At 38.1% G+C, this 20,543-nt stretch overlaps 1 protein-coding gene across 2 annotated transcripts in view; it reads right to left on the bottom strand.

Moving 5' to 3' along the window:
- Positions 1 to 20,543, bottom strand: part of unc93a (unc-93 homolog A) — a 71,951-nt gene that overhangs the window by 13,969 nt on the left and 37,439 nt on the right. For both annotated transcript variants that reach the window (XR_007934425.1, XM_028796957.2), the window contains exons 4-7: positions 18,944 to 19,090; positions 15,509 to 15,720; positions 5,797 to 5,932; positions 2,963 to 3,094 (exon numbers count right to left, since the gene is read on the bottom strand). Coding sequence is in view for 1 of the 2 variants with exons in the window: in XM_028796957.2 (XP_028652790.1) it covers positions 2,963 to 3,094; positions 5,797 to 5,932; positions 15,509 to 15,720; positions 18,944 to 19,090 (627 nt within the window). In the remaining variant the exon portion in view is untranslated. The remainder of the gene's footprint in view (positions 1 to 2,962; positions 3,095 to 5,796; positions 5,933 to 15,508; positions 15,721 to 18,943; positions 19,091 to 20,543) is intronic.

Raw genomic sequence — 20,543 nt, 5'->3', positions numbered from 1 at the left:
GGAAATGGTGTTTAATTCCTCGAAATTGAGCAGTATTTTTCCAGCATTGTGGAGGGTACGAGGTGGGGAAAATCGGGCAATTTCTGTTTAACAAATTTCTAATTTGAAGATAGTGAAAGAAATGTGTAGCTGGGAGGTTGAATTTGGAACGTAATTGTTCAAAAGATGTAAATATGTTGTCTATATAAAGATCTCTGAGCATTTTAATCCCAAAACATTTCCAGGTATTAAAAACTGGATATGTTTGCGAGGGTTGAAAGAGGTGGTTCTCTTGCAGAGGTGCCCCACATAAAATATTTTCCATCTTAGAATGCCGTCTAAGTTGGTTCCATATTCTGAGTGAGTAAAGCACAATTGGGTTATTAGTATATTTGCGATAACTTGCATTTATTAGAGAGCAGAGCAGGGAGTATAAAGAAGTACTACAGGATTTTACTTCTATTGCGGACCAAGCCTGTGTATGTTCATATATTTGTGTCCAGGTTTTTATGGCTTGTATGTTTGCTGCCCAGTAATAAAACTGAAAATTAGGTAAAGCCATGCCACCTTCTGCCTGAGGTCTTTGTAGGGTCGCTCTTCGGATACGTGGGTGTTTTGAGTTCCAAATGAATGAGGTTATTGTTGAATCTAACTGTTTAAAAAATGATTTATTGATATATATTGGAATGTTTTGAAATAAAAAAAGAAGTTTAGGAAGGATATTCATCTTAACAACGTTAATTCTTCCGGCTAGAGTGAGATGAAGGGTTGACCATCTATGCAAGTCTTGCTTAATTTTTTCCATACAGACGGCAAAGTTTTGTTGATAAAGAGCTTTATGTTTACTTGTGATATTTACCCCTAGTATTTAAACTGATCTGCTATGGTAAAAGGTAGGGTGTCCAATCTGATATTATATGCTTGTGAATTCACTGGAAAGAGTATACTTTTATTCAGATTAATTCTAAGACCAGATATCTTTTGAAATTCTGTTAGTGCTGTTAAAACTGCAGGGGCAATGTTTTCTGGGTCTGATATATATAAAACCATATCATCTGCATATAGAGAAATTTTCTGTTCCAGTCCTTCTCTGACAATCCCCTTTATCTGATAAGAATTTCAGCAGTGAACCGCCAGTGGTTCAATGGCGATTGCAAACAGCAGTGGCGACAAGGGACATCCTTGTCTGGTACCACGTTCTAGCTTAAAGTAGTCTGAGCAAATGTTATTAATACAAACTGAAGCTTCTGGATTGGTATACAGTAGTTTGATCCATGCACAAATATTCGGGCCAAACCCAAATTTCTCCAATGCAGTGAAACGGTAGTTCCATTCAATCATATCAAATGCTTTTTCTGCGTCTAATGATAGTAATATCTCTGGGGTGTTTGATTTTGCTGGTGAATATATAACATTAAACAAGCGTCGGAGATTGGAAGATAGGTGTCGGCCTTTAATAAATCCAGTTTGATCCTGTGATATTACAGAGGGCAGCACTTTCTCCATCCTTCTAGCTAGAATTTTTGAGAGTATCTTAACATCATTATTCAGGAGTGAAATTGGTCTGTATGATGCACATTGTAACAAGTCCATATTTTGTTTAGGAAAGACGGTGATTAATGCTTGATGAAATGTTTGAGGTAGTATTTGGTTGTCTCTAGCTTCAGTAAATGTTGCCAATAAGAGGGGAGCTAGCTGAGTGGAGAATTTCTTATAAAATTCTACAGGGTAACCATCAGGGCCTGCTGATTTCCCGCTTTGAAGTGACTTTATAGCATCTAGTAATTCTGTTAGCGTCAGAGGTTTATCCAGTTCCTCAGCACTTAAAGCATCTATTTGTGGTGTCTGTAATGTATCCAGAAATGCATTAGATTGTGTGGTGTCTTCTTTGAGCTCAGTAGAATATAAGGATTTATAATAACCTCTAAATGCGTGCATTATATTTTTATGGTCAATAATTTCTTCTCCATTTGTGTTGGTGATTACTGGTATTGCATTGCGAACTTCTTGTTTGTGAATTTGTTGAGCTAAAAGCTTATTAGCTTTTTCTCCGTGTTCATACTAATGATGTCTAGACTTATAAATAAGTTGTTTCAGTTGCCTTTTCCTGTGGAGAGCTTCACTTGGACGCCTGGCTTGTTCTTCATCTATTCTAGTAATTTCACTTCTTAGCTCTGACACTTTCTTGGTTTCTAATTTATTTATGTGGGAAAGATATGAAATAATCTGTCGTCTTAAGAAGGCCTTTAGAGTTTCCCAGAGTGTTCCTGCAGAAACCTCTGTGCGTGTTTGTCTCTAGGAAGAAGCTGATTTGTTTGGATATAAATTCTGTGCAGTTCTCGTCTGCCAATAGAAGAGCAATACTTTAATATTTCTATATTGTAATAAGTTAAATATGATGAACACAAGGCAGACTTCTCCGGGTAAGTCTTATTTAATTTCAGAACAATAGATTGTCCATTTTGGTTGTTTCATTTGATGTTTTGATGTTTTATTCTAATACATGAAAGCATGCATTATCCATCATTTTTTAATTTGGTTATTCCATTACAGGATTGTAGGCAGGCACAGCCAATCCTGGCATCAAGTGCAAGACCTATCCCTAGAAGGTTCACCCATGTACCCACACAGCTATAGAACAATTTTAGAGTCCCACAACATATCACATATTTACTTGAGCAAAGGGTCTATTATTGTCAGCATTGTTATTGCACAGGCATGAACTTCACAATCACAGAAACGTATGTGACTAACAAGATCTTGTGTGTTTTCAACTGGAGGAATGTGATTGGTAATTAAACATAGCTCACTGATATACACCTGTGGATCTTAGCTGAATACAGTATGATGGGCCAGCCAGAGTATTCTCTGCCATTCTAATGGACTGACAGTCAATGAATGCTATGTGGTGAAAACAACTAACTAAGCCACCCAACCCCATCCCACCACCCAGCAAAGGGAAATACTACAATATTTCACTTGCCATTGGTTTGAGTCTGCCATATAGCATCAGCCAATCCCCACAGTGCTGGAAAAACAAAAAACACTGGGAACTCATCTGGGTGTGGCTTCCACATCAGCAGAGAAATGATACAGGCCAGGTTTGTGAATGCCGCTGTGAAACAGTAAGGGAATAAATGCAGGTTAAAGTGTTAGAATCTGGTAGAATACTGTAAAACTGGGTCTTAACAATTAGCATGGCTGTATAATCAGAACCATTTTGTTAATAACAGCTTTTCACTGAAAACATTTCTGAAGCAATGATCATTTGTCTGTTTTTTTAAATATTGAATATAAACCACAGATTGTCACACATGTGCGAGTAGGAGGCAGATAAAGGGCTTAAGTATTGCTAATACCATATCAGACCAGGGGGCGGCTGAGTGTGCTGTCTTTCTCAGTTCCTTGCAGACCGTTCCCAGAAAATCCCAACAGGTTCCGGTGTCATTGATGACATAACTTCCGGTTTTGGGGGCCTTTTTGATGACATCACTTCCTGTTCCGACCCCGATGACATCACTTCCTCTCTGGGCCTTTAAAGCCGCCATCTTACCTCCATCTCGTCAGTTCTATTTTGGACTCAGTCGTGTGAATATCTCTGTTAAACTTTTTCAAACTTTTTGCAGCCGGGATATAATATACGGGTGGCTGCCCCAAACTTTTATAATGTTTTAAGTCTCGTCCTTGTCACAGTGTTTTAACAAGTTGGGAAAGGCTCAGGGCAGATAGTCAGAATAAGCATTAAGAAAGACAAACTTTTCTTAAAGGTGAAAAGAAGTTAAAAGAAACTATGAAAAAATGTTAGAAATTCAGAGAGATTGTTGTTGTCTGATCATATAGGCATACAGTTCATGTACAGTTAAGGGGCTTGTCTTGAAGCAACAGGGTTCTAGGTACAAATTCCAACACTGTCTTACTGGAACAACATATCAAGCCTTATATTAAGTACCTTACTAGTCTGTGGTTTTTTTTAAATTTATTTATTTATTTTCCTAAGCTAAAGAGCACGCTTCCCATTACCACCCAAACTCCCAGGCTGCTGAAAAAGCTCCTTGAGACTGCTTAGACTTTTTACTGTATGTGTCAGGGCTCCTATAGGCGTAAAGCTTTTTGGCAAGCACTGTTAATGTAGTCTGTTACATTTTAAGTGAATACACCATTGTTCTTACAGTGTACACATTGTGTTATGTGTGAACGCTTCATATAGACATTTATTAGCATCCACCTGATGTCCAGTAAATGAGGAATAACTGAAACCTCAGGATACTTCTGCTCTGCCTTAAAATTCTATTCTCTGTTGCCTGTACATTTATTGATAAACGTAAAAAGATTTTTTAATTGCCTTGGGTATTTTCTAAATAAATAAATAATGGAATAACTGGGGACAGCAATGATTGGCACTGCTGTCTTTCATCCCCAGAAGACTAGGTACATATCTCAGCATCGAAACTGCCCCCATGGAGTTTGCCATTTCTCCTTTTGTCTTTGTGTGCTTTTCTCCAGCTTTTCTTTGCAGATCCAATAGAAATGTAGGTTACATTGCTTGGCAACTTTAAATTGGTTCTAGTATGGATGTATTAGTGCACACTATGATGGACAACCTCCTATGCAAGTTTGGCTTTTGCCTTATGCCCATCATGTCCATACTCTTACCAATACATCTTTGAGATGTGGGATGAAAACAACTGGAAATAATCTACATTGGACACATTGAGACAATGGTTTGGCTGGGATTTCGAACTTCCTAATTAAACCTAACAATTTTTTAAAACTCATTTGCAGGATGTACTTGACTGATAATGTTTTATCTATTCTATTATCAAATTAAATTAAAGTGCACTACCACATGTTGTTTTCTTTTATTTAACTGATGCTTTTTTGAGTGTGAGAATAAAAAAAAACTTTACAGACTTTGCAATATTCTTTGTACCAAGTAATAAATTTGGACATCCTCTCTCACATAAACTCCCCATATAGTCCTGATGTCAGCCACAGAGAAGCAGATGGCTAAATCCCACCTCCACTTCACAATTCGTGAATTTCCCCTTGGGATTAATAAAGTATCTATCTATCTATCTATCTATCTATCTATCTATCTATCTATCTATCTATCTATCTATCTATCTATCTATCTATCTATCTATCTATCTATCTATCTATCTATCTATCTATCTATCTATCTATCTATTCTTCCAGTGATTTTTCAGTGTTAGACTTAATTTACATAATCTTAGCAAGTTGGAGGCAGTTGCAGGACACTGTTGTAATGGCCACACAGAGTTACTCCAGCGGGCCAGCAACTAGCCCCAGAATAAGAAGACAAGTTTGATTTTGTCTTAAGTCGTAGGGGTAAACAATGTTGTGTACAAGAGTTGTTCAGCTGGAAGTACAGTGCATATAATGCAGCCAAAAGGAAGAAAGAAAAACAGGTGTTTTGAATGGCGAAAATAGAAGAGAGGCTTGTTTGCCCAATGTGTTGTGCTTATTGTACCATAACAGAACAGAAGAAGATAGGCAAATACTGCGGCTGGACTAATCATACTTGGAAAACAGTAATAAAGCCACCACCAAAATCAGGCAGTGTGTCAATTGGCTCTCATAATGCTGGGACATTGCAATACTTTGAAATTTGAAACTACACTGAATTCATGAAGCAGTTGTGTTATTCGTCATCCCCCACAATTTTTTATCATGCAATATACTCTTGTCAAGGTGATGACCTCTGGCAATTGCAGTTATTAAGTTTGTCATAATGTCTGATGAGAAGTCACATAATATGCCTCTGGCCTAAAGGAACAAAAAAGTACCAGAACTTACCTAAAACAAAAAGAGCAATTCTCCCAGTATACTGAGAAAGCCTTCCAAATGCAAATGAACAAAGGGAGTTGGCAGCTCCAAAGCAGATCATCACATAGCCAACATAGTCGATACCCAGGGCACAGGTTACATAAGACTAAAGGAAGAAAGATTGAGAGAATTAGTTTTTGACTGTTAAGTAACGTGGACAGAAGATATGCTGCAGCCTGCCTTTAAAAGTGTTTTGTTTTATCACTTTTTATGTTATAAAACGAAAGTCCAATTGTGCTGTTGCACAGTAATTGTAGCCAGTATTTAAACACTTGCCTTTGTTCAGAGAGGGGTAGTCCATCTAGTCATCTGCTTAACACACTTCATCCATTGCAGCGGGGGGTTTCCAAATCCAGTCCTGGACAGCTGCAGTGGCTGCACGTTTTAATTCCAACCATTTTCTTAATTATTGACCAGCTTTTGATGCTAATTAACTTCTTTTCCATTCATTTCAATTGACCTGCTATTTAAGATCCAGACCTCTTTCTTTTTTTCATTTAATTAGTAGCTAAACAATAATGTGATTCAAAACAAGTCAACTTGTGTCCATCTTTCAATATCTGAAAATAAAGAAGGGTGTAGGTCTCAGTAATGCTGATCTGCTCATATTTACAAAATATTTTGATGATTCACTTAGGAAAAAGAAAATCAATGGTTTTGAAAATGTCTGCTGCAGCAGAATGAGAGCACTACCAAGCCCTGTACTTAAATAAGAGGGTTAATTAACAACAAGAATCACCTAATTAGGAAACTGGTTGGAATGAAACTGGTTGGAGTTTGAGGCCCCTACTTAGCTGGTCATCTGTTGACATCTCATTTTGTGTGGCTGCCATTTAAGTAAAAAAAGAATCAGTTCAGAGGACTGAGTCTTAAAAAAGAAAGGAATTAAATGAAGGGAAAAGAAGTCAATTAGCAACAGAAATTGGTCACTGATGAAGCAAGTGGCAGGAAGGAAAACCTGCAGCCACTGTGGCCCTCCAGAATTGGAGCTGGACTCTCCTGCATTACAGGTTCATGGGAAGGAAGGTGGCGCTTGTCCTGGTAGCATTGTGTGCAAGGCAGACACCAACTCCATGCTGTGCACGCTGGGTTGTTTGGTGGGTGGTTTGTAATAGCAACTGCAAAGCAGTTTAAGAATATTTATGGCTAAATAAAAATTATTAAAACTAGTCTGATTTTGAAAATCAGAAAGAAGTAAATTAATTCTACTTAATATCTGGAGAGATCATTTTAGTTGGTAAGAAAAAAATTCATCTAAATGTGGGGGTTGTGACATGCTCATGGAGGCAGGTCAAGGTGCAGGCTTCACTAGTGAAAGGCAGTGTCAGCCTTTCTCTGTTCTGTTCTGAAAGAAGGCATCAGCAATATCATCTTCAAAGAGCAGAGTTCTAAGGTAAATTTCTTATAAATTATGACAGTTATTGTTTTATTGACTATTGCAAAGGCAAAGATGGCACTTTATAGTAGTGCATGTAGTTTAAAGATACAGTGTGTTTGGTGCATATCTTTCCTTCAGCTTTTATTGTAGCTTTATTACTTTCTTGTATACAGTACATAGTGTAGAGAAAGTATAGGAATCATGAAAAAATTCGACCTTGAGATTTTGATGAATCTTGACATTTTAGACCTTCCCGAGTACAAAAATGCCATTTTTGAAATTACAGTATATGTGTCTGTGTGATAACTTGAAAATGCTTTGACCTAGCTCAATAAGACTTTGTACACCTGCTTTATATGAAAAATAAGGAATCCTAAGAACTTTTTGTCCACTTCTGGCAACCGGAAGTGGTACTTTAACTGAATACTTTCATGAATTTTCAAGTAAACTGTGGTTATAATTACAGAAAGGTAATTCAAATTTTGTATAGATATATATAATTATAAAAAGCAAACATGAAATTTAAGAAAAATTATTCTGAATTTTTTGTATCATGGAAATATAAATGTGTACACAATATTAAAAACTGTATTCAATATAATGCATATTCTTTCAGTAACTATTACTAATTTTATTTTAATTTATACATCATCAGTTTTACAATAACATGTAAACACTGAACATGCCATATAAATTTAAAGATGTAATGGGAACAATAAGCTGCTATGTCCCCATCGTGTTCCTGGTAATGCATTTAATTTTATGATTTTTTTTTTTATTTCTGCCATCATTATCATAATTAAAATGCAGTTTTACCTATAGTAACCAATATTATATAATACTAACACTTTTTCTATGTTATTAGGTGACTATAACTCTTTTTACTTTAAACGTAATCTAGGTAATGCATATCTAATCATGAAAAAATTCAGCCGTTTTTGACTTTCCTAAGTGCGAAAATATCATTTTAATAAAAAGTTTGAATATAAACAGAGATAAATGATTGTGTATCCATATTTTCAATTAGTTATGATGAGAAACAAAGAGATACGATATTTGAGAAATATTGCGCAAGTGGAAATGGTTTTGATAACATTTTCCTCTATCTCCGTATACAAGAAAGTCAAGGGGAGCACATTCCTGATTTTTTTAAATAGTAAATTAATGTTGAGAAAGCTTTATGCTGTTTTTTTTTTATATGAATAATTTTTAAAAATTCACAAAAATCCACAGAAGAAGTAATATGGTAGAGCCCATTTACATACCACTACATCATTAAATCCTCAGTCTCTTGTGTTTATGAGGGGGCTCCTGGCTGGCAAGAAGTTGCCTGGGCTAAGGACTCTACTAGGAAGCAAAGGTCTTTGCAGTTCCCTTCAGGTTTATGGAAGGAGATGGAGAGAGCCACACAAACAGTAAAAAAAGATCCTGTGTATACCTGAATTCTGCGTGGTTGCCAATTGACACAGATGGGCATTAGACAGGGGCACCAGTATTGAGAAGCATCCAGCTGCAGTCAGGACTGTTTTAGGCTTCTGACATATCCAAGCAATTCAGACACTATGACGCCCAGAACCTCTTTGCTCATGTGGGAAATGCAACAACATTTATTCATTTATTTTTACCTCTTGTATAACTATACAGTTAAATAATGTACTAACTGGACTGAGACACTTTTAATGCGATGTGTTGCTTTACCTAGAAATTTGATTCATTTTATTTTTTCATACAAAGAAGTTATGTTAACTTCTGAAAAAAAGAATATATATATTGTGGTGGGTGGCCGGCTAAATATTTCAGCCCTCACCCCCAGGCCGCCAGGTGGAGCTCTCACGATGACATGGACGTTCCCCGAATTCCAGCAGGGCCTCATGGACTTTGTAGTTTATATGTACAGCCCTGCTGGGTACCCTGGGGACCAACAGGAGTCGCTGTAAGGGGGCTATCGGACTCTTACGTGCCCTATAACCCGGAAGTGCGTCATGATCATATGACAGGAAGAAACGACGTGCTTCTTGGTTGAAGAAAGGAGCTTTTTATCTGACCCGGAAGTGTTCATGATCACATGGACAGAAGAGAGAAGCACTTCCGGGTCATGGACTATATAAAGGACTCTGGGAAACCAGTACACTGAGCTGAGCTGGGAGGAAGGGTGGCGAAGTGTCTGGGAGTGTGGAGGATTGATTAGTGTATTGTTTATTGATTTATGAGTATTGTGGAGTGGAGGATGCTTTGTGCACATTATTGTTCAAATAAAAGTAATATTTGGACTTTTACCTGGTGTTTGGAGTATTGTCCGAGGGTTCAAGAGGACGACAGCGACCTCAATCTGTCACAGTGGCGTAGTTGGCAGGATACTCTAGCGCCTTTTGCAGAGGACCTGTATCTAAATTTTCTGTGGTCAGAGAACCCTGAGAAGGTAGCGTCCGGACACGCAGAAAAAACATCACCAAAAACCCCAACTTTACCAAGTCCGTATGGGGAAGAAGAGAGGTAAGCAGAGTGGCAGCGCCAGCGGAGCAGCTCTTCTCATAATGGCTGATGCTCGGGAGGAGCGTAGGAGCGACCATACAGATCGGGACAAGCCTACGGAGGAGGACTGCAACGAGGTATGTGACGGGGAAATAATTGCTGATAAGTTTAAATTAACTCATTTGGTACCTTGCACATACCTCAGAAAACATCATCCAGAGGCTCTGCGGGATGCAGAAAAGGCTCCCACTGACGGTGGCACACTTTCGTTCGATATATATAATTATAATTGTCAAAGCATTACTCAAGAAATTCAAAGCCAGACCCAGATATAATTATTAATTATACAGTCAGTCAGTTATTTTCCAACCTGCTATATCCTAACTACAGGGTCACGGGGGTCTACTGGAGCCAATCCCAGCCAACACAGGGTGCAAGGCAAGAACAAATCGCCAGCCCACAGCAGGACACACACACACACTCCCACACACCAAGCAGATTATACAATTTATCTAAAAGGAATATTCCACCTAAAATTATTTTTTTATGTTTCTTACTGTTGTTTGTTGTAAGAAAAAAAATGTAACCTTACTTTTTTATGCAGAATAGAGATATCAAAATTCCTGACACAATCGGGACCAATGTTAAACTAACAGTACAAAATATCAAAAAAACTATGAAAAAACTTAATTTACTCATGTCACATAATCCATATGTCAGATATCTAGCTGTATGCATACAATATTCGAAACACATGTATTTTTGCTAAAATATTGTTATATAAACCACTACCAGAAAATCCTCTCATTAATGGCTGGGGAGATCATTCAAACAAGATTGAGCTTTTGAATTGACGACTCATCTCACCCATTGAATATACCAAATTGATTCAAGATGTTAGGATAAAACTTGATCATTAAATTCTGAAGGTGAATATGGTCTTCTTCAGAGCTTATTTCTCAGACTTTACTGCTTCCATTTTATATGTTGCTCACAGGAGATAATGTTAGAAAATAAATTATTAACTTCTCATCCTTATGCAAATGATACTTAACTATATCTTTCCTTTATATATTTGACATTTCTTATTTTGCATTCTTCATTGTGTTTGTGTCAATGAGTTAAACATTGGATGAGTGATAACTACTTATCTTTAATTAAAGAATAAAACTTTGAGTACTGAGAAAAGCGCTATATAAATGTAATGAATTATTATTATTATTTATTAAAAACAAATGTTAATTGGTGGGAAGAAGATGCTGTCACTTTTTAACTTAGCCTGCACATTTAGATTTACTGAACCAGCAATGTAGCTGTTATCTTTGACACCAGTTTGTCTTTAACCACACCATTTACTACTCTTATCTAAAACTTGTTTTTACCACTGAAACAAAAAAGGGAAATTAACACACTAATTGCTATAGTACTGTGTACAAGACACCTACATTCTTAAAAATACTGGTTGTTTAATGGGACTATATGATTCTTTACTACGTAGGGTGGTTTTTCATAACTCCATTGCTTGACAGAGCACCATTTTATTCTGGGACTGGTTCTTTTCATATGAAGTTGGTACTTTGTGCTTTGAAAAATTTTGTAATGTGTAGAAAAACAAACAAAATCTTTAATGTACAGTGGGCTGCAGGACACTAACAGATTAAGAAAACCTGGACTTTGCCTGTGTTACTGGGCATATGCAGTGAGAGTCCCTTTAAAATTAGGACCCATTGGGATTTCACAGATCTGTTCCTATCGATTTGTGGTTATTCACTGTATGGAGCCTTTTACTGATCAAAAAATCAAAAGGTTGTTTCTGGAACCATCATGTCAATGGGTCTTTTGGGAACCAAAAATGGTTCCCCTATGGCATCACTCTGAAGAACTGATCTGGCACCTTTATTTTTAAGAAAGCACAAGAGAATTATGTTATTCATTTATAGTCAACTGAATGTTGCAAGGCACTGCGGCCATGTGGCACGTTTCCCCGAGGGTGATCCAGCTCATAAGATCCTCATTGTTGGGGACCCAAGTGGCTGGACCAGGCCAAGGGGTCGCCCACGTAACACCTGGCAGCGGCAGATAGAGGGTCATTTCCGGAGGGTAGGACTGGACCGCGTGTCTGCCTGGGAGGTTGCCAACCGGGATCCCGAGCTGTTTTGACGCGTAGTGGGTGCAGCAACGCAATGTACCAGTGCATGCTCCCCAACTTGACTTGACTTGAATGTTGCAATGCATTATTCACACACTGCTCTGTTTGTAGCTTTCAATTAAAGGAGAAGTTCAGGATTACTTTATTTTATTTATTAAAAAAATAACATTTTATAATGATGCTTACAGGGCCAGGGGTGTGGATTTAATGGGAAAGTCATCACCAAGCACCATTACTGACAATAAATGTTGGTGCCCTGATATTAATTGCTGTACCTGTTCTGTAGACAACCAGACAATAATAACTGAAAATAAGACACTCTTATATTCTTTCTCTATACTGAAGCTTATTGTATTACTTTATAACGATATTGCCTGTTAGCATTGAATTGATATTGCATACTTGTACTTAAGTGAGAAAGAATATTGAGCTTGCACATAGTATCAATCAAGTGACAAGAACTGAACTGAACAGACATTACAGGCGTTCAGCCGTCTTCCTGACCTGTTTATCCAGGGCAGGGTTGTGAGGCAGCTGGTGCTTATCTCAACAAGTGTTGAGCACAAGGCAGGAGTAAACCTTGAATGGGCCGACTGTCCATTACAGAGTGAACACACAGCCATGAACACACACACACATAGCAGGGCCATTTTAGCAATACAGATTCAATTAAGTTTAATCAGATTGAAGTTTAGTAAGTTTAATATAAATGTTTTCAAAAAGGCAGAGAGATACCACAGAGTTTTCATTCCTGCCTCACAGAGCCAGGGTCTGCACGGAGTGTGCGTGATTGATTGGTACCTGTGAGTGTTAGTGAGTTTACTCACTTAACATTTTTTCAGCTCTTTCATTATAATATCTGCATCAAGAGCATTTAATCATGCTTTAAAAAATTGATAATTGGTTTGTGGAGCTTCAATCTGTTCTATCACACAGTCTGCCTCTTTTATTTTCTGAGTAACTGTTTTATTTCCACACATGTGCATGTCTCACCATAGAAAAAATTATGTGTGGGTGGCATGGCTCTTTCAAAAATATTTTATTAAAAGTACAATGCATTTCAGAATATACAGTAGCTTGGCAGGTTGTTGTTATAATTCCACCTGCGGCGCCCTTCTACAAATATAAAAGTGAGCAAAAAATGTATCCTTACCTTGAGAAAACAGTACCAAGAATCTCTGGTAAAATTTATTTTTTCTAGTTTATTTTCTTTACAAGTATGCCTTAGATTTGTACAAGGAACTTTTTGATTGAAAGTGGAAGTATCTGGTAGGTTCTAAGGTGCATTTTCACTGTGGGTCCCAGATACCTATAAACTCCATTTTAAATGGCAGGAGAGAGCTGGTTATTTTTTAAATTTATAAAACATGTTTTGCTTTTTCATGTGGCAAATTAATATTTACCATTATTGTGAAGAAACAACTTCAACTTACAAAATGCAAAATGTATGATTTAATCTAAAATGCTGCTGCATGAAATGTTACTAGAACTAGAAACCATGACTACATACCTCCTATTTTGAAGTCTTAACACTGGCTAACTTTACACAATTTATTACTGATTCATTATTATAATCTGCCTGCTTGTCTAAGTGATGCCCCATTACTTTCCGCATTTGCATCCAAGCTGAAATTCACCCTAAAAAAGTTATTACAGCTGCTAATTGCCTGTACATGGCACAATTCTGTTTATTAGTCAGTTCCTCAAAACAAAATGTTTGACAATTGTTACAAACTATTAGTGACCCTCCCCTATTCTGTTTCCCTTCTAGGTATTCTGCTATTCCACATTTCAAATTTACTGTATATGCCTATGCGGAGTGATGATAAAGATTTCAAGAGCCTTGGGATTCAATAACAAAAATATATTTTTTCGTCCTCACTGTCAAGTATATATAGTGGAACCTCAGTTCACGAACATCTCGGTACACGTACAAATCGGTTTACAACCAAAAAGTTCGCCAAACTTTTGCCTCGGTTCATGACCACACACTCGGTATAGGAACAAGCCAGTTTCCCTTTCGGTTTGTACATGTTCAGTCTCTCCCTGTGCATTTCCTGTGCAGCAAGAGAGAGCGAGAGCGCGCGACACACACACGCACACACACACACACAGGAGTGTGAGAGAGAGGCGCGCACACACACAGGAGTGTGCTAGAGAGACACACACACAGGCGCTCCAGGCTCGCAAAAGAGAGAGAGAGAGAGCCAGCGAGAGAGGGAGGGATGAAGGTAGAGAAGGCTTATTTTTGTTTTCAGTTCTATTTACAGTGATCGGTTCGTAGCCTGCATTGTTGCAATGTTACTTTTCTTGGTGGTTTATTAAATTACGGATTTTTCAAATATTCATTTTTTCCCCTGTGCTTAAAACTAATTAAAAAAAAGTGTTTTTAGCTAGCGGTTCCTAGCACTATAGCGTGAACTATTGCAGTGTTAGTTTTCTCTGTTGTTCAAGGTTTTCTCAGTGTTATTCAATGTTTTTACATTTAGTTTACTATTACGCTGTGCATTCTATGGTATAATTAACTTTATTTGTGCTTAAAAATTAAAAAAACTATATATTTACATACAGTTCGTACGGTCTGGAACGGATTAATTGTATTTACATACAATCCTATTGGGGAAATTGCTTCGGTTCACGACCAAATCGGTTTATGACCAGAGTTTTGGAACAAATTATGGTCATGAACCGAGGTTCCACTGTACGTCTGATATTTTAAGTGCCAATGATGAAAAGGTGAGTTGGTCTTTGTTAAAAGAGACCATGGACCCCTTCTTGCTGAGAGGCTTTCTTTCTTCCACTTTCAGCTGCCCATATCTTAATTATAATGTTAAGGATTTTATATTGTCATGATTTTGTTACTGTGTGTTTGATGTACAGCATATGTTGTATGGCTTGTAATTTACTGTTAACATGCTATACTTATACAAAAATGAATGTAATTGAATTGGTTGGTAGTGGGTGTGACTTTGTAATACTGATAACATTTCAGTACTTTCACAATGGCTGTGTAATATCACTGCATGTACATTTCATCATTCTGGTTATGTTTATAGTGCTACAGTAGTGTCCATAACAGCAGGGAGTGATGTTCAACTGGAAATTCTTAATCATTGAGCTGCTGTTCCTGCATTTACTCTCAGACTCCTCGTCATGTATCTTGCTTTGCTACCTAATATCTTGGCCTGATTTGTGGTATTTAGGAAATATGAAAATTGTGTGACCACTGCTTTATTTCTAGGACTTCTCTGGCACCTAGGATGTCAAAGATGCCACAATAAAATCACTTAAAGATAATTGTTTTGACAATCTGATTAATAACTCTTATTAAAGTGAAATAGGCATTCATGTTTGCCTTGTGCTTATCCTCTTTATTACATGTTCATGAAATCTCAAGCAATTTTAATTTCCTGAACTAATGTAAGTTAACTGGTGACTCTAACTGATCCTGTGGAACCTTTATTATGTGAGTTAGAGAATGTTATGATGTGCTTAATTAATTTCCTGGTCATGGTTCGCTGTAGTCCTGAAATAAACAAGCCTCCCCTGGTTTATAGCGTATGCTGTCATTTTTTGCTCATTTTCAGGAGTAAATTTTATGTCAGTCCTTTCAAAATATTTTTGTTAACTAATACATTTCTTTTACTGAACTACTGTATGTACAGCTGCATACATTTACCCACCTTGGTGTAGTCCCCAGCAAGGAAGCCTTGTTCAAAGCCACTGTACATTGTAAGGGGGATGAGGAGGAGCTGTCTTTTGTCTTTCATTTGCTTGAAGGTTGCCATTAAAGTTGACCAAAAGGGATCCCGATTTTCTCTGAACTGATGTGCTACTGCTCTGTCCACGTTGTCCAGAAACACAGATACGAGTGCCACAGCCAGCAAACCCACTCCTGAACAAGAAACACACATGACATACATAGCAGCAGGAGCTTAGGACTGGCCCAGTGTGACACACTGACTAAAATGAACCGTAACAGAGAAACAGAAGTATTTACAATTAAATGAACATAAAATGGGCAGCACGGTGGCGCAGTGGTAGTGCTGCTGCCTCGCAGTAAGGAGACCTGAGATTCTTGCTCAAGGGATTTGCACTTTTTCTTCTAACAAGGCATTAGCTCTTTGCTTTGTGTTTTGGATTTTCTCATTGCACCTCCATCTATGATTATTGAGACTAGAAGGGACCAGACATAAAGTTGCCAAGAATTTTTCTATTCAACAAAATAAAATGATTTTGTCAGTGAGTTTGGAAGTGCTTGATCATTGGTCTTACGTTGCTTATAAGACATGAACATTGGAATGGTTAACTAATATCATGTATTGTGTGTGTGTGTTATTCATTTATTGTGTAGATTATAATTATGCCTCAATTTCTGGAACTGCATGCATATGAGATTTTCTGCTAGAATCAGTGAATATTGGTGGATAAATATAAGAACTGAGATCAAAGTGATTTGTATCTTAGTAATGTGAAAAGTAACAGTTTCGTGATTATGTTTTTTGAATTTTATTTTTTCACATTTTTTTGGCCTGGCTGTATATCTTCCTTTGACTCCTGGGATCTCCCAACTTTGTGACTAATGGAGGCATAGTTAAGTGACTCAGTGAGTGCTTGTGTGGTTTGGTATGTGATGTAATGGTAACTAACTCCCTACAAAAAAGGAGTCTTGAAACCATGGCAAGATTGTTACCTTTTTAGCTTTTCAAAATTGTCAGATTTAAGCTTGCTGAATTTTTAAATCCCTTTTCTCATCTTTGCCTGTAAACATCACATTATTATTAATGCTTTTGTTTGCTCTTTAGAAGCTAGTTACTTTTAGGCAGGCATTCAGGTTGACCTGCATGCACCCTGTGATGGACTGACACCCCAAATTTAAGATTACTTCCCCCTTTCTGCCTAATGCTGTCAGGATAGGCACTGGAATTCCTGTTACTCTTAATCTAAAAAATGGATGAATGGATGGGTGGGATAATGTCAATCATGTTGGGTAGGTGGGTGAAGTTAGCCTTCAAAGGTTTAAACATTATATAGATTCTTTTTCTCTGGCCATTATTACGGCTTCTTTGAAATTTTAGCACCACAATGTGTCCATTTTAGTCACCTTATTACTATAATCTAAGCAACTCACTCGCAAGTGATTTATGTCCAGTTTCCACCAGGTACATGAAATCTGTGTGAAGTGGCATCCCATTGATGCTGATACTTTTTGTCAGTATACAGAGGTGAAACAGTCCTCTGGAAAAAAAAAGTCCTCTTCAAAAATGGATCAGCCACAACGGTAAAACCACCTACCTAACATTTTGTAGGTCCCCCATCTGCTGCCAAAACAATTCTAACCCATTGAGACATGGACTCCACAAGATCTCTGAAAGTGCCCTGTGGTATCTGGCACCAAACATTAGCAGCAGATCCTTTAAGTACTGTAAGTTGCAAGATGGGGCCTCCATGGACCAGATTTGGTTTCCAACACATACCACAGATACTCAATCTGATTAATATCTGGGGAATTTGGAGGCAATGTCAGCACCATGAACTCTTTGTCATGTTCCTCAAACCATTCCTGAACAATTTTTGCAGTGTGGCAGCATGCATTATCCTGATGAAAGAAGCCACTGCCATGAACGGGTGTCTGCAACCGTTTTTAGGTAAGTGATACAGGTCAACATAATATCCATATGTATGCCAGGGCCTAAGGTTTCCCAGAAGAACGTTGCCCAGGGCATTACACTTGCCTTCTTTCCATATTTGATCCTGCTGCCATCTCTTCCCTAGATATATAACACATCCGCCCCTCCACATGATCTAAAAGAAAATGTGATTAATCAGACTAGACCACCTTTTTCCATTACTCCATGGTCCAGTTCTTATGCTCATATGCCCATTGTACGAACTTTCAATGGTGGACAGGAGTCAGCATGCGCACAGGCTCCAATGCACTGTGTGTTCTGACACCTTTCTGTCATGGCCAGTATTAAGTTTTTTTAGCAATTTGTGCTACAGTAGCTCATCTGTGGGATTGAACCAGATGGACTAGCCTTTGCTCCCCATGTGAATCAATCAGCCTTGGACATCCATGATCCTGTCACCAGTTCACTAGTTGTCTTCCTTGGACCACTTTTGGTAAGTACTAATCATTTCATACCAGGAACACCCCACAAGACCTGTTGTTTTAGAAGACGCTCTGACCCTGTCATTGTGGAAGATGAATGTTCTCTTCGTTCCCTTGTGCTAATTCATGTCTGAGAAGTAAGATTTACGAAAACCATTCAGCATGCTTTGCTGAGCAAACAGAAAAAATATTTGTTCAAAGGACTCAAGGTCTAAGCATTCCACATTGAGACTGCCTTATCACGTTTTCCCTTAGTTTACAGCTGTACGCCATAACAAAAGGGCCAAGGAATCAAGTTGCAAAAGGGGCATTGAAGGGGCTCAAGGATTGTGTATAAGAAAGTGTTGACTGTTGCAGTTTCATAATGAATATTAAATCACGTATGCTAGGGGTATAAAAACTTTGCCCCACCCAACAGACAGGGTTCAGAAGAGCCCTGACGCTGTCATGTAATATTGATTGCCTGCTTTTCTGAAACCTGCTCACTGTGACAGTGGAAAATAAAGCTGCTATATGACCACACCTGCTGCCTTGTCTAAGTGATCGTCCACATCATCTAATCATCACAATTTGACCCTTGTCAAAGTCACTCAGATCCTATATTCTTGTGCATTTCTCCTACTTCCAACACATCACCTTCAAGAACTGACTGGTTACTTGCTGTCTAATATATCTCGCCCCTTGGCAGGTTCCATTGTAACAAGACCTTCAATGTTATTCACGTCACCTGTCAGTTATTTTACTGTTTTGGTGTATACTTGTTTGATTGTGAATTTTGATATCCCGAAGCTATCTGTACATGATGGTACAATGCAATAGCTGTTCTAGCACAGTCTTGGCAGTATTAGTTTAGCCTTTCTTAATCAGTTCTATCACAAAAGTTGGTCTTGCTGCTGAAGTTTTTCTTTCTTGAGTCATTAAGAGTAGTTCCACAAACACATTTGGATATACTGCAGCAGAACTGCAGGATTAAGCAAAATAAATGGCAACAAGCTCAAATACTTACCAATGTAAATTCCAAGCAAGGTGTATCGCAAATTATTTGGGACCCCAGAGGTTTCCGTGCTATTGCCTGTGCCATTGCCTGTGGAGTACTTGTTGTCTGGACAATCGGTAGCTCCACAAAACTGTAGCTGCTCTTCAGTTATTACACCTTGAACACAAAAATTAGAAAAGAAATCAAGCTAACAACTAGCAAACATATATATATATATATATATATATATATATATATATATATATATATATACAGTGGTGCCTCGCCTAAAGAACGCCTCGCACAGCGAACGCTGCACACAACGAACTTCATTTCATGATTCATACAACGAACTTCGTTTCACACAACGAAGTCGCCCGAGCTTCCACGACCGCTTTGCCCGAGCTTCCACGACTGCTTCGCCCGAGCTTCCACGATCGCTGCCGATGTATTGCATCCTTCCGCGCAGGCACTGCAGGCAGTCGTTAGTCACTGCGCTTAACTTAAGCACGTATCGCGGCAATCTTTCTTCATTACGAATTAAATCACGCACGTATCACGGCAGTCGTCCTTTTAAGTTAAACTCAATATTTTTTTTATATCATGGCTTCTAAAAAAAGCAGGAAGGTGATTTCTGTTGAAATGAAACAGGAAATAATTAGAAGGAGTGAATGTGGGGTAAAACAGTGTGACCTCGTCAAAGAGTTTGGCCTCAGCAAGACCACCATTTTCACCATTTTGACAAATAAGGATGCAATCAAATCAGCCAAAGTAGCCAAAGGAGTATCAAAACTATTTCATGAAAAAACATAGGTCTTCAATCCACGAGGAAATGGAGAGGCTATTAGCGATTTGGATTAAGGACAGGCAGGTGAAAGGTGACGTAACAACCCAAGATATTATCTGTCACAAAGCCAAGAGAATTTATGACGATCTAAAGAAAAACGTCCCTGGAAGTAGCAGCAATCAAGATAATGAAGAAGAATTCAAAGCCAGCAGGGGGTGGTTTTTTAGATTTAAGAAAAGGTGTGGAATCCACAGCGTTACTATGCATGGTGAGGCTGGCAGTGCTGACAAGAAAGAAGCAGAAAAGTTCTCTATTAACTTTCAAAAATGTATTAAGGATGAAGGATACTGCCCACAACAAGTGTTCAATGCCGATGAAACGGGTCTTTTCTGGAAAAGAATGCCGAGCAGAACCTTCATTACAAAAGAGGAGAAGAAATTGCCAGGACACAAAGCCATGAAGGACAGACTTACCCTTATGTTTTCGTCTAATGCCAGCGGAGACCTCAAGATCAAACCTCTATTGGTTTATCACTCTGAAAATCCCAGAATTTTCAAGAAAAATAACGTTATTAAGTCCAAACTGCCCGTCCATTGGAAGTCCAATCAAAAAGCCTGGGTGACCCAAGTTATCTTCAACGAATGGATTCTGGAAACCTTTGCTCCTGCCGTGAAGAAATTCTTGCTGGAAAAAGAACTGCCGCTCAAAGCCCTTCTGATACTTGACAATGCCCCTTCTCACTCAAAAGACCTAGAGGAAATATTGCAGGAAAATTATCCTTTTATCAAGGTGCAGTATTTGCCACCAAACACCACATCCATTCTTCAGCCAATGGATCAGCAA

Source organism: Erpetoichthys calabaricus, chromosome 3 (assembly GCF_900747795.2).
Source record: "Erpetoichthys calabaricus chromosome 3, fErpCal1.3, whole genome shotgun sequence".
Taxonomy (NCBI): domain Eukaryota; kingdom Metazoa; phylum Chordata; class Cladistia; order Polypteriformes; family Polypteridae; genus Erpetoichthys; species Erpetoichthys calabaricus.
This window is presented reverse-complemented; position numbering and strand designations above follow the sequence as displayed.